The 15540-nt window shown below is 44.3% G+C and overlaps 1 protein-coding gene across 2 annotated transcripts in view; it reads right to left on the bottom strand.

The window, feature by feature from the left end:
• Positions 1-15540, bottom strand: part of LOC147711655 (uncharacterized) — a 1672131-nt gene that overhangs the window by 109116 nt on the left and 1547475 nt on the right. For both annotated transcript variants that reach the window (XM_086922319.1, XM_086922320.1), the window contains one exon: positions 6954-7052. In XM_086922319.1, coding sequence (XP_086778445.1) covers positions 6954-7052 — 99 coding nt within the window. The remainder of the gene's footprint in view (positions 1-6953; positions 7053-15540) is intronic.

Below are 15540 nucleotides of genomic sequence, written 5' to 3'. Positions count from 1 at the left end.
GGTAAAAGGCTTTCACGGGGAGGTAATAGGGTCTATCACCTGGTGGTAGCTCCTATAATTATGCAATGCTCATCAAGCTAAGATGCATATTCCCCACATATCTAGGGTCCACCTATTGAGGGTTTCTCTGATTGCATGATATTTGCCTGAAAATATGCAGCCTGCCTTTTAGAACTAGGGTTACTAGACATGCTGTAAATTGTGTATCAGCGTTTGTGTTGCGTTCAAAAATTCGCAGGCACAAGAGAGAAATCACAAAATATCGTTTTGCTGGTCTTATCCTGGATGTTTTTGCATGGGGGCAATGGCAAATCCCCCCTTGACCCAAAATGAGGATGGGCGCTGTCCGTCAGAACAGCACTCTCCCTCAGGGGTGGGGATTAAGGAAGCACATATGCTAACAAAAGGGAGAGCGAGGGATCGTGTTCACCGAAAGTGAAGGGAGAGTACTCCTGTTTCCCTTTGGAAGGACTAAATAAACAAAGAAAGGAGTACCATCATTGGAAGATCAAAAGAGTTTCCTAATGTGGTGGTAGACTGACAAAAGAAAAGAATTTATCCTTTTGTTAAAACCCCTCACTCACCAGCCTAGTGGTGACATGCTTCATCATCGGGGTCCACCCTGGCGGCCTAGCGTCACCAGGGGGTACTACAACACCTGGAATACAGTGGAGCAGGTTGTGAGTGTAAGTGCTGAAAAAAAGTGTTAAAAATTGTCCTGGTTTAACCTAATGGGAAGATAGATTTTATTTATAAGTAACTGGACAATATTAAAAAAGGTGGGACGAGATACTGTGAGGGTAAATTAAGGCCAAAAGTATCTCTATATGTGTACTGGTCTACATGTTTCAACCAAAGGTGGGATATACCAGGTTTTCATCAGGACCGTTAAGACAGGGAGCTGGACAGTATGTGCCACCTAAAAGGCACACCCAATCCTAGTTCCTTGTGACCAAAGTTAGCAAAATACGCTAAATGGTAAAAAGACTCTAGCCTCAGTGGGTGAGTCAGGGAAAAGTAAAAAAAACCTGTGGGAAGAAAGAAGAAAAACAGACATCAATCAGACGTGAACTATGTTACATGCCTGTTACGTTGTGCAGTGTTGTGTCTTTTATATCTTCATGCTTCATGCCACTCTCATTAGGAAAATAGTAAAAGTTTCATGGTGAAATTATCACGGTTATAAGGCCCGCTGTGGGCTTGTTGTTGAGCCAAATCACGCATACTTATCAAAAGGTGCGTGCTCAGTGGCAGCGTGCTCAGTGGCATTCGCTACATTTATACAGTGTTGCGCACTTTTTGTACCATTATGGTGACGTGATATCACATTCTCGCTTATCCGTTATTGTGGTAGCAGGAATTGTTTAGGAGTGCGTAGATTACTTATAAGAATACAGTGGACATACATGGACTTACTAACATGTAACGTAGAAAACACACAAACACAGATTGGTTGGAAGTACATGGCTTACTCCTATTCTAGTGTCTTTTTTCATCGGAGGGCGGGAGGTGGTATCCCGACTACTGAAACATATTCTAAAAAAACATGGAGTCAACTGTTACCGAGATGGATACCGATAGGGAACCGCCGTGATACGCGGTAGATTGATGATTCCGTGATGGCCTCTGCCCCTGCAAAGCAAAGCTGTTTTACTCACAGTTCTCTCGTGGTGGAATGGCCGATTACCTATATCAGTCCTCCGCTGCCCTGCTACAAAGCCGTCGTATCTCGTGTGAGTATAAGTAAAGAGCCGGCTTCCGGGAAGGGTGGGGCTGCGTGCTCGTCACGTGGTAGTTGCCTAGGCAACTCGTGTCTGCCGCTTGCTACGGGTGCCAAGTGCGGCCATGGGGGATGTTTGTCACGTGGGTGTTACCGAGGCAACTATTGTTTACAGAGAACTGTGCTTTTATTACAAGGCTACAGGTAATATGGTGGGAGACGGGCTATCGTAATGGATATGTAATTAACTTGTGGGCAGAGGTGGTCATACGATCGCGTGCAGTGACCCGTCTATTTGAAAGTGTACATCGATGTTGTGTTATAGTAACACACAAGGTGTTTAAGTCGAGCAACTATTGAGAAGCATAAGTGTGGGCATAATCGGTCATTAGATAGCATGCATTAACATGTCTGCTTGGAAATGTACCCCTATATTAAGTCAACATAGAAGGTATTGCAGTTAATCAGTAGTACATGATTATAAGCTGGGTTCATTAGATCTGGCCCTTGGCACGCTAATACTTGCGCGTATGTGGTGTGCACAATGAGGTGTAGTTACCGCCGGGATTTCCCTGGTGGGAATGATCCGGGCTGAGGGTACTCATTTTAGAACAGTTGCCCAAGGTATATTGTCATCCAGGCCTATCTTATGTGTCGAAAGTCTGTAGATCCATCTTTGTTCTTTTTCAAACAGATGATTCTGTGAATTTGGACCTGGTTGTACCTGTTCTATGACTGTCCTTTGCATGTCATTTGCTGTATGGTGAGCTGCCAAGAAATGGTCTGTGAGTCTTGTGATGTTTTTCTTGCAGCGTATTGTGCTCCGATGTTCGCTTATACATTGCTTCACTTTGCGCGTTGTCATACCTATATAAGGTTTTCCACAGACACATTTGATCATGTACACCACATTGGTACTGTTACAATTGGTGTGTGACCACTGTTCCCAGGTTTGGCCTTCCTCCAAGTTGAGGGTTTTGGTGTTTTCAGTAAGGTGGCATACGCTGCAATCACCACATTTGGAGTGTCCTGTCACTGGTGGGAGCCCCCATATTTGTGTTACGCTAGGATTTGTATTGGTGGTTGTTATCTTGGGCCTGGTGTTGACCAGGCTGTCTTTTAGGCTCCGCCCTTTTCTGTATGAAAAGAGGTGTTTGTCCCATTTGAAGTTACCAGTATTGAGTATTGACCAGTGTCTGTTGATACTTCTACTCACTTGGTTGGATATTGCGTTGTAGGTGGTAACGCATGTGAGTGGTGTTTCCACAGATTCGTTTGTCTTTTCTTCTAATAGGGCATCCCTAGGCTGATTTCTTGCCCTTTTCTGGCATTTGTTCACAATTTTGGAGGGGTATCCCCGTTGTTTCAGTTTTTTGGTGAGGTCCACCGCCTGGTTCTTGTAGTCTACTACTTCGCTACAATTTTTCCGGAGTCTGAGGTATTGTCCATAGGGGAGGTTTTCCCTGAGTGGGCGAGGATGGAAACTCTCATATCTCAAGAGGTTGTTTTTGGCTGTAGGTTTGGAATGCGTTCTCATTATCAGTTGTTTTTCTTCTCTTTTGATTTCAATGTCCAGAATGATAATTTTGTCCCTATCATGACAGTGTGTGAACCGCAGATGCAGGTCACGGCTGTCTATCCATGCTATAAACTCAGTGAGTGTTTCTGGTGGGCCTTGCCAGATTGCCAGGATATCGTCAATATACCTACGCCAGAATTTGATCTGGGTGGCATAGGGATTGTCAACTGATAGGATGTGTTTCTGCTCAAAATCATATACGTATAGCCATGCCACACTAGGGCCAAAAACACTGCCCATACTGGTGCCCCCTGTTTGTATGTATAGTGACCCCTCATACTCAAAGTAATTTCTCTTAAGGGCAAGGGTGGCACATTCCAGTATAAACGTCTTGGGTGTTCGGTGTTCCCAGGCGGTTTCCTCCAACGAACATCGGAGCACGATAGGCTGCAAGAAAAACATCACAAGACTCACAGACCATTTATTGGCAGCGCACCTTACACCAAATGACATGCAATGGACAGTCATAGAACAGGTACAACCAGGTCCAAATTCACAGAATCGTCTGTTTGAAAAAGAACAAAGATGGATCTACAGACTTTCGACATATGGTTGATAGGCCTGAATGACAATATCACTTGGGCAACTGTTCAAAAATGAGTACCCCAGCCTGGATCATTCCCACCAGGGAAATCCCGGCGGTAACTACACCCCATTGTGCACACCACATACACGCAAGTATCAGCGCACCAAGGGCCAGATCTAATGAACCCAGCTTATAATCATGTACTACTGATTAACTGCAATACCTTCTATGTTGACTTAATATAGGGGTACATTTCCAAGCAGACATGTTAATGCATGCTATCTAATGACCGATTATGCCCACGCTTATGCTTCTCAATAGCTGCTCGACTTAAACACCTTGTGTGTTACTATAACACAACATCGATGTGCACTTTCAAATAGACGGGTCACTGCACGTGATCGTATGACCAACTCTGCCCACAAGTTAATTACATATCCATTACGATAGCCCGTCTCCCACCATATTGCCTGTAGCACTTTAATAAAAGCACAGTTCCCTCTAAACAATAGTTGCCTCGGTAACCCACCACGAGACAAACATCCCCCATGGCCGTACTCGGCACCCGTAGCAAGCGGCAGACACGAGTTGCCTAGGCAACTACCATGTGACGAGCACGCAACCCCACCCTTCCCGGAAGCCGGCTCTTTACTTATACTCACACGAGATACGGTGGCTTTGTAGCAGGGCAGCGGAGGACTGATAAAGGTAATCGGCCATTCCACCACGAGAGAACTGTGAGTAAAACAACTTTGCTTTGCAGGGGCAGAGGCCATCACGGAATCATCAATCTACTGCGTATCGCGGCGGCTCCCTATCGGTATCCATCTCGGTAACAGTTGACTCCATGTTTTTTCAGAATATGTTTCAGTAGTGGGGATACCACCTCCCGCCCTCCGATGAAAAAAGACACTAAAATAGGAGTAAGCCATGTACTTCCAACCAATCTGTGTTTGTGTGTTTTTTACGTTACATGTTAGTAAGTCCGTGTATGTCCACTGTATTCTTACAAGTAATCTACGCAATCCTAAACATCTCCTGCTACCACAATAACGGATAAGCGAGAATGTGATATCACGTCACCATAACGGTACTAAAAGTGCGCGAGACTGTATAAATGTAGCGAATGCCACTGAGCACGCACCTTTTGATAAGTATGCGTGATTTGGCTCAATAACAAACCCACAGCGGGCCTTATAACACTGTGATAATTTCACCATGAAAGCTTTACTATTTTCCTAATGAGAGTGGCATGAAGCATGAAGATATAAAAGACACGACACTGCACAACATAACAGGTATGTAACATAGTTCATGTCTGATTGATGTCTGTTTTTCTTCTTTCTTCCCACAGGTCTTTTTGACTTTTCCCTGACTCACCCACTGAGGCTAGAGTCTTTTTACCATTTAGCGTATTTTGCTAACTTTGGTCACAAGGAACTAGGATTGGGTGTGTCTTTTAGGGGGCACATACCGTCCAGCTCCTGTCTTAACGGTCCTGATGAAAACCTGGTATATCCCACCTTTGGTTGAAACATGTAGACCAGTACACTTATAGAGATACTTTTGGCCTTAATTTACCCTCACAGTATCTTGTCCCACCTTTTTTAATATTGTCCAGTTACTTATAAATAACATCTATCTTCCCATTAAGTTAAACCAGGACAATTTGTAACACTTTTTTCAGCACTTACACGCACAACCTGCTCCACTGTATTCCAGGTGTTGTAGCACACCCTGGTGACGCTAGGCCGCCAGGGTGGACCCCGATGATGAAGCATGTCACCACTAGGCTGGTGAGTGAGGGGTTTTTAACAAAAGGATAAATTCTTTCCTTTTGTCAGTCTACCACCACATTAGGAACCCCTTTTGATCTTCCAATGATGGTACTCCTTTCTTTGTTTATTTAGATTAAGGAAGCAGCACTACAAGCCGCCCTCCACGGAGCAGAGTGATTTCATCATCATCATAAAATCTGTGGGGCATATTACCAACAACTAGCGATAATTATCGCTATGTTGGTTTAGCGGCGATATTTTTATCGCCGAGCTGCGGCAATTTTGGTCGCTTATCAACCTTGCTATTATCAAGGTTTATCTCCTAAGCGATAAAAATCGGCCGAAATGCATGAATATCGCTGAAAAGTCAGCGATATTCATGCATTACCGAGCTAATGCTCTTAGCCATGTTATCCACCTACCATTGGATAACATGGCTAAGAACTGCTCAGGGGCAGGTGTTAGCTTTTGGAGATATTCGTGCTTAGCGCGAATATCTCCGAAAGTTTGTAATAGGAGATAGCGATGTTAGCGGCTGTTTCCAGTCGCTAACATCTTTGCATGCCCACTTTGCATGTCATTAGTGATAAATATCACTGACATGCAAAGCGGGGCCCAAGATGGTCGCTATCTCCTACTAGCTGTCGCTAACTGGTGTTAGTGACAGCTAGGTAATAGGGAGATAATTTTATCTCCGCTTTCTTTGCTTTTAAAGCCAAAAAAGCAGAGATAAAGCCCCTTGATAATATGCCCCTTTATTTCGGCTGTTACAGCCATAAAAGCACATACATAATAACAGCCTCTACAATTCATATGTTAATATATTACTTAAAAACTAAAAAAGGGAAGGAAATGCAATATCATGAGAACCACTAAGTAGTAGACTGGTGCCAACGTACAGAGGATCAAAAAGGATCAAGATCCTCTGGGGCCAGTGTTCACCAGTATGGAAGCAGGCGAGTACAAATGTTATAATGGAAAGTTCATTTTCATCACTATTAACAAACATAAAGTGTGATTTCAAGTTCTACCTGACTGATCTTCCATATGGTACACACCTTTTATCTGGAAAGAGAGGGAAACTGTTCTAAAAAGCCTCCATGTCCGGCAAAGACTGTGCTAAGGTGGGCAAACATTGTATGTCCTAGGGGGGATTATATAGCTGTAAGATATCTCAACATGCACAGCGCACAACCTGGTGGCAAGACTATGCCCAATCCCGAACGTATCCCCCCCACCCCCCACACCCCCCTGCATACTCTGTACTATTTGTATCTTCTGATATGTATATCTATATTTTAATTTTAAAAAATTTGAAATTAAAAAAAAAAAGAAGGCGGAATAACATACCGAGTTTTAGACTTAATGTGTTCGTCGAACAGCTTTGTATTCAGGTCTCTCTCTGGCATCAGGGCACCACGCACATTTTGATAACTGTTATCTTGACACCTTGAATGAAAAAACAAATGACTAGCCAATAATGACCATTGACTTCTTGTACACAATGTGTGAAACATTGAGGAATTTTCTGGAGGGGTATGCAGAATTGTACTACTACTCTTTCAAACTACTGAAATATTTTTAGAACATTGCAAACTTTAGTAGTATAAAAGTAAAACCATAAACATGGTTGAAAACAAAAACTAAAAAGTAGATTTTCAGTAAGATAAAAATATGAATAAAATAACTTTAGTGAGAGAAATTTCATTTCTACAATAATGTTCTGCTGCAATAATATGTTTATGCTGGAAACTCTCCACAAAGGCAAAGTTGCTCGAAATTCCTAAACTTCAATCAGGGCAAAGGTTGTGAAGGTCAGACAACTGAGCCAGTGAACCTTTAATTCCACACAATCCATAATTGTTAGATAGCAAATACTTTAGAAACGTTTTACCAACATTAGTTACTGCTGCCTCACCCATATATATAATTTCAGAAATGTATTGGGTTATGTAGTCCCCATTGCTGCAGGTTTGCTCAGTTTGAGAAACAGAAAATATATATTGTGAGAAGTGGATTACATTTTGACTAACATATGGTGAACATAAACGCAGTTCTGGTCTTATTATTCCTCACCTATGTGAAGCTACATATCTAAGGTGCCATTTTTCCACATTTATGGTCAACATATTCGAGTTGTTTTTCTACTGATTGCTGACATGATTAAATTCAAAACGTGTTTACACGCATGACACTGTGTCTAGTAATGCATAACCTACTAGTAAGTAGCTTGCTGATTCCCACAGAGCGGATCAGATCCAGTATTTATGAGTGAATTTAATTCTGGATATGACATAATTAAACAACATGCATCTGACATTTGATTTGGAAGCCATCCATGCAGGCGAGTTTTATGTGAAATGAGCACATCCAGTCTTCATTTTCGGACTCCGTGAAATCCAGTACCTGATAGTTTAGAGGGATTGCCCTTGGGTTCTGAAGGTCTAACAAGTATTTTTTTGCAACTCCAGGTTGTAGCATACCAAGTCCTGACGAAGACCCAAGTAGATATAATGAAAGTATGTGCCTTTTAAGAGGGTCGAAACGTCAATGTTTTTTTACGTTGCGTGCAGTGCAATTTCTACTTGTCGGGCATTTACGGACATAGGATTATCAGCCCACTGAAGAGAGAATACAAATTGTGATATAACGGGTAGGCTTACTACGAGAATTGGGATTGTCTGATTTTGTGTACAAATATAGTCACTTTTTGATGCACTGTACGAGCTCGCTTAGCACTTATGGAGCACCATATGTTTATACTGAATGGTTAATTGTCACTCTATTAGTACAAATATATTGCATTGATTTAATAATTCTTTGTTCAGTTATACATGTGTTCGGATTCATTTCCATGTTTATGTTTATTTTTGTCAGCATTTGTGCAATTTCAAGAATATTGTTCTCTGTACTATAACTTATTAGTAGAACATCAATATGGGTCTGGTACCCCACAAGGTTGCATTATTTGAGTACCTATACAAAGCTTAAAATCTTGGTGCATCACAATGATATTGCCAGTAAATATCCTGGGAAATGATTGCGTATTAATATCCAGAAAGAGGTAATGAACGTAGTGTGGTATAAAATAGTCCTCAACAGGCAGGTATTGGTTGCTAATTACCCAATGAGGGCAAATGAAAAGGCTAAAGTAGAGGATTTTTGAGAAGAGGATCAGAGAGGTAGGTACTGGTAGTACACCAAAGCGGTAAGCCCAGGGCACTCCTTGAATCGTCTTTGGTACTTGGGCTGTTCAGCTCTTCGATAGATCAAGATTGGGAGTTGAATCTGTGATCTTGCAAATCTGCTGAGCTGAAAGAGGCTTGCAGGGTAGTGATTAATTTACGGTAACATCCACTGTTAAGGGATTAACCCTTTGCTTTCCACCTTAATGTTATGTTATGTTATGTTATTTATTTATTTATATAGCGCTCGGCTACTCAAAAAGAGTGTCCCGGCGCTTTATTGGAGAAAGGAAAAACTGCGACAAAATAACATAACACCAGATAAAAGAAAAACCGGAGTGCCAGAAAAAAACTCACAATAAACAGACTACTGAGTAAACAGCCAAGTTTTAAGGCCTTTTCTAAAAGCCAGCAGGCTAGTGGCTCCCCGCAGAGCAAGCGGCAAAGAGTTCCACAGCTGTATATGGTAATCCTTAAAAGCTAATGGAATTCAGATCCAAGGACAGCGTGACAGAGTTAAGGCCACAATCATTCCCTGCTGGAAGGCTCAATAAGTGTTGGGTCGCTGAGGTGTGAGTCAGGACTGACACCATTGGCATGCTCCCACTAGTTTTAACTTGTATACGCCTAAAATGTATTCCTATGTGCCTGTAGTGTCCAAATCCATTGATGGGACTGCTTTATAGCTTGATCCATCTTACCTAGTACTGCCACTCCAGGAGAAGACACATGGGATCTCAGTAGTGAGTTCTCAGTAGTTCAATATCATTAGTGAAGTAGGCTGAGCCATTTTGAATGCCCCTTGCATGTTCCCATTTCTTTCATTAAAAAAACTCAAGTGTTAATACCCGTTCTTCATCAGACGTTTCAGTAAAGCACATTCAATGAAGTCAAAATAAATAGTCCTTGTTGATGGGACCTGGTTCTGTCCCTAAAACTAGATAGTGATTAGGTTAGTGCTACTAATATCGACCACTGCACATCAGTAAAGCAAAACAGGTTTGTAAAAAATGTACTCCCCAAAAATGTACTACTACAGTTTGTTGTCATTCCTAATTTATAAGATTGAACGCTAAGCACTAGCATATTGTCATACTGCCTTTTACATCGAGGGAAGTGGGGGCTTCTAGAAATGAAGGTACCCTTTCCTCCTTTAAAATAATATGTAGTAAGTGGTAATCTAGACTGACCTCCAGTGCTTGGTAAACTGGTTTCAAGATGGAGTGCTGACTGTAAGAAATTAGGTTATTTGTGGAGCGGGGTGGAAACCCCACTTAGGCAACAACCACAGTCCTTGTCAAGGTGAACCACAAAAGACATTAAACTAACCTGGTAGCGTGACACAAAAGCAGTCAGGCTTAACTTAAGGGCAATATGTAAAGTATTTGTGCAGCACAAAAACAGTATTACAGTGAAAACACAACGCAAGAAAATCCCAAATTAAGTTAGACAACTAGAGTAAACTTTTAATGAATAAAATGATACCAGAGCAACCATAACCCAATCACATGTTCCATTTTAAAATTGCTATTAATAATAGCACCTAAAAGCACAAAGCGCCACTGGCGGTCATCTGGCCGAGCTAGCTTGGGAGAAAGTCACAAGTTCAGGACGACTGTAAGGGAGTGCAAGCCGATTATAGGGACCAGGTTAGTCCCACTGAAAAAGTTACCTTTTCAAAGTCCTGAATGGAGAGTTCTGTTCACGGTGGAGGTGGCCGGGAGGAGCAAGGAAAGTGTTGTGGATCGTCGTTGCTTTGGAACAAAGAGCAAGCAGGGTTGTGCAGGCTGCTGTCACCGTACAGTAAAGATACTTTCAGGCATTGTGGACAAAGGTATTTGCTGGAGCTTCGTGTTGGTGGTGACAATCAACTGTCGTTGCTGTAGTGTAAAAGGCAGATCCTTTGTTGCCAGGTGTCACTAGTGGTCACTGTAGTGTGGAGAGTCGGGTTTATTGCAGCTTTGCCTTGGCAGCCTTTGTGGGCAACAGAGTCTCGGCATGAGGGGGTCCATTCGCAGTTCAGTGTGGAAGAGTGCACTCTGATACCGGCCCAGGGTCTAAGTCCTGGAGAAGTACCTTTTAGGGACAAGGGACTCACACTAGCAGAGGCCAGCAGGGCAAAGGCAAGTCCAGTTGCTGGTCAAGTTAAGTCCAGGTGAAGCAGGTCAGCTGGGCATTCGCAGGGAGGCCTCTGAAGCTTGATGTGTCCCTGTAGCTCTGACAGGAAGTCAGCCATCTGACCCTTGGAGTCATTCAGGTTTGCCTGGTGTGAAGGGAGCAGGTCTATTCTACCTTCTCAGAGAGCAAGGCAGTCCCCAAGGAGCAGGCAGAGAAGTAGGGCAGTCCTGTGGTAGCAGCAGGTCAGGCATCTAGGGGGCAAGTCATGCCTCAAGCAGCAGGGTGGTCCTATGGGGGTCAAGGCAGCCCTTCTTCTGTATTGTCCACAGGTCCAGGAGTATTCTGAAGAGGTGTTATGAGGGTCCAATATTTGTACCTGGTGCCAGACTTAGACGTCGGAGTATTCCCAAACCTGGTTTTGGAAAAAAAAATCTTTTTCGTGTGAAGCCTCTTAGAAGTCTGGGTGGACAAAAGATCTAGTGACAGGGTGCTGGATGCAAGCCCTTTGAAGTGTAAGTGGGACAGGGAACAGTTCTGCCACCTGTCAACATCTAGTGCCCTTTGGTCTCATTGTCTGGGAGGAATACACAAAACCCAACAGCAGAGCCATTCACAGTCATGTGATCCAGGAGCCTAGCCAAAGGCACAAATGGTTAATACAAAAAAATGCCAATTTTCTAAAAGTCGAATTTTCAGAATTGTGACTCAAAATCTGACGTTACCATTTAAAAGGATTTTAAACAACAATTTATTCGAGTCTAAACATGACATCTCTACCTGCTCCCAATTATGGGGTCTATTAGGATGGCCGGCGGACTCCAGTCCGCCTGCCACCCCAGCGGTGCTGGGACCATCCGGCAGTGGTGCAGCAGTCCCGCACCGCCAATTAGGAAGCCACTGTCATGGTGGGGGTGGCATCCCGTATATATTACATTGTGGCGGACGGTGCTGTAAGCAGCAGCCACCACAATGCAATATATGCATATTGTGCATTGGCATGCCTGCCACCTTGTGCATGCCAATGTTGGGGGGTACCATGGGTACCCCACAAGTGCTGCACCCCACCTCCCCACCACCCTGAGGGCAGGCAAAGAAAACTCTGCATGCCTTTCCATGGCTGAGTCTCCGCCATGGAAAGGCATTGAAAATGCCACATCATAATATGGATGGCGGTGCCTGCAAGGCACCACCACCATGTTATGGATCTTTTCTGCTCGGTAGGCAATCTGGACCATACCGGCGGAAAAGTGGCAGACTGTCTTTCCGTCCGCCGCGGTACCCCCTGCCATGCTAAAGTGCGGGGGTAAAAGGCCGGCAGGGTAATTTGGTGGGTGGATCGCCACCGCCGATAGGGCGGTGGTGATACGCCTACCCTCCTAATAGACCCCTAAATGTTAGCACTAACTAAATGTAATAAGGCAACCCAATAAGTGTTTAAGGGAAAGTTAGGTCTTACAGTAGTAGAAAAACAATTTTAGGTATTTTTCTCTACTAGGACATGTAAAACTTAAGAACACGTCATACTCATGGATCACGAGGTAAGAAGAGGACATTATTGGATGATTTTGGGAAAGCAAACTGTTATGCCAAAAGATGAAAAATTATGAGGCATGGCAGAAGTGGTGTTCTGCAAAACAGAACTTGGCATATGTTACATTTTTGTGACAATCTAGTTAATTCCAAAACCATGCTGCAAAGGATATGTGAACAAAACACTTGATTAGACCGGTTTCTTATCTGAACTCCTAGGGAAAAGCCAGCACTAAATGTGTAGTTCAGCCCTTTTGTATCACCTTATTGGACTGGCAACAAGTGGCACTTTCAACAGTGCAAAGTTATTTTACATAATTATAAAATCCATATATTAAACCTCTGTAACCAAACTTGTAAATACTATAAAATAGTTCATGAAAAGCATGGAGATTCTGAAAATGAATGAATCAGAGTATGTCATCTAGCCAGTCCATTTTACTGCAGCAATATTTGATTCAGGTTTTTAAGGGTTGTCCACTAATATAATGCTCCTTGATGCAAAAAAGGCATACCAACTCCTGAGCTGGGACTTTTTTTTGTATTATAAAATCAGATAAGCTTTTCTTCCTGGCTACTAATGGTGACCACCTTACTTTACAGGGAACCTTTAAGAAGGGGTATTATCAATTCAGGGCACCAGACAACAATGCCCAATGTCCTCAATTTGGTTTGCCCATTTTAGAATGCCCCCACTTCACCATGTCTTTACATTAAATTACATGTGCATGAGATAGTAGTATTTCTGTAGGTAAAAAGAGTGAATATTGATACCACCTTAGATTGAATGGTTCATGGTAGTTTCAAGTTATACAATTAGCCCACTAAAAATAACATTGAGTTGGGGCGTGGCCGAGCCGAGATGCAAGATGGCCCCTCGAAGGGTGGCTCTACCGGCTGAGCAAACTATACAACATTTATCCGGGCACAGACGATCCATCCTGACCCTAAATGCAGCACACAATGAGCTGCAACTGAAGAAAAATGCGCAGCTGTGTTCTGGACTGCAGTGGACAGAAATTACGAGAGAAAACCGCTGTAGTTTCGGCGGACAAGGCCCGGCTGTGGACTGAACTGAAGCGTTGCACTGGTGTAGAGGGATGAAGGATGGGACTCACCGAGTGTATAGCGGCTGGGCTCCAGTGTCCATTGAGGCGATAGCGCATTTGTGGAACAACAGCATGTGCTCGCTGGCACCCGCAAAGTGGATTGGCTCTGCTGCAGGGATAGCCCGGTGACCGCCTACAAGGCCCGTTGCCGATGGTCGGGTGAGTGCCCGTCTGTGGCCGCTCCCGTCTGCGCTCCCTTGAGGTCTCAGGAGCAGCTGCGACGGCGGAGCAGGACCCAGCACGCCTGAGAGAGTGACGGGGAGGGCCCCCACATAAACAGTGTGTGAGTGACCCACAGCGCATTTCCGTCCTGAGTGGAGCCGCTCTGAGTCAGAGTTGGGCCCACTGACACTCCGAGCCTGCAGAGAGGAGCACATAACTACCACCCCTTGAGGAGGCTTCCCCATAGTGGCGGTAGGGGCCTCTGGAACACTCAAATCGCCCTGACATTGGAGACACAGAAAGGGATCAGGGTTGTACAGCGTAATTAAACCAGCAGACGCAGTGGGAGTGCCCTGTCTAGAAAAGAAGTAGACATTGGAGACAGTTGCTGAGGTCCACAGGCCCAAGGAGAAAAGCTTGCACTGCACGGAACCCGCAGTTCCACCCAAGAAGATCTTACAATAACAATGCAAAACTAATGCGGAAAAAACTGAGCTGGGTATGGCAGAGACCCTGAAGAGGGCAGAGCGTGGGCTTAAGTAATGACCGGGCGCAGGCCGCAGCTTTACCGGGCTGGAGACAGGACCAGGAGCCAGATCGGGTCCTGACAGCAGAGGTACAGTGATCGCTATCTGTACCCCCTACATGTCCCAGGACCCTTTGAAGGTACAGCACTGGAGAGAGGAGGATTCCTGCTTTAATAGCTAAATTACTGGCTCTTAGGAACAGTGGGTCTCGTGACGCATCTGTTATTTTGCATACAAATCACGCATTACCCTCCTTTAAGGAATAGCGTCTAAATTCATCTATTCGTTGACATTATTACTAACTGTGCATCCAGCGGGAGTGCTTGGTGCCACACACAACCTGTGGAGCCCTGAGGAAGTAGGAACACAGATTGGCAGATTAACTCGGAGGCCCGGTGCGCTTTTGCTCAGGGCAACTATAATATCCACAACTGGCTTCTCCACCAACAGAGCTGCCCTCTGGTGCCTGACTGGGTCGATTTCAGATAGAGAGCAGCCATGGGGAAAACGGACAACAGGCAAGCCAAAATCACCTTTGAGAAACCTCCCCTAGGCTGCAGGACAACGACTCGATGACGTTAACTGTGGTGCCTGAAACATACCTGGAACCCGAGCAGGAGGATGATGTCAAAACCATGCTGCATGAGGTAAAGGTCAGCTTAAGGGCAATAGACTCTAAACTGGAATCCCTGGAGTTGAAGATGGACCATGTTTCACAAAGAGTAGACAAGCACAAAACCAGGATTGATGCCTTGGAGGCCAGGGTCTCGGATTCAGATGATCGGCAAGTGGAGACCCAGTAAAGCTTACTTCGAAAGACAAAGTGCTGGAAGTCATTGATGCGAGGTTGTAAAGAAATAATGTCCGTATAATGGGAATTCAGGAGTCCACGAACATAACGAATATGGAAAAATATGTGGAGGGACTCCTGAGAGATCTGTTTGACCCAGATCCGTTGGCGATGTTTTGGGTGGAGCATTCAGACCAAACCCTGGGGCCTAGACTCCCCCCCCCCACCCCCCCACACCCCCGGCACTCAACCGAGAACAATTCTGGCTCATCTACTAAATTACAGATACAGAAACACTATTTTAAGGATGGCCAGAGAGAAAGGGGACATACATCATCAGGGCAACAGCATTGCGTTTTATCCGGACTTCACCCAAGCTGCACAAGCTGCGCAATGTGAATTTATCCCAGCCAAAAACTGATTCCAAAAAACTGGTACGAAATACGTAATGCTGTACCCCGTGAAGCTAAGAGTGCAGACTGAGGGCAAGCCTATGATCTTCACTGAAGCCAGTGC

This window comes from Lissotriton vulgaris, chromosome 5 (genome assembly GCF_964263255.1).
Source record: "Lissotriton vulgaris chromosome 5, aLisVul1.2, whole genome shotgun sequence".
Lineage (NCBI taxonomy): Eukaryota > Metazoa > Chordata > Amphibia > Caudata > Salamandridae > Lissotriton > Lissotriton vulgaris.
This window is presented reverse-complemented; position numbering and strand designations above follow the sequence as displayed.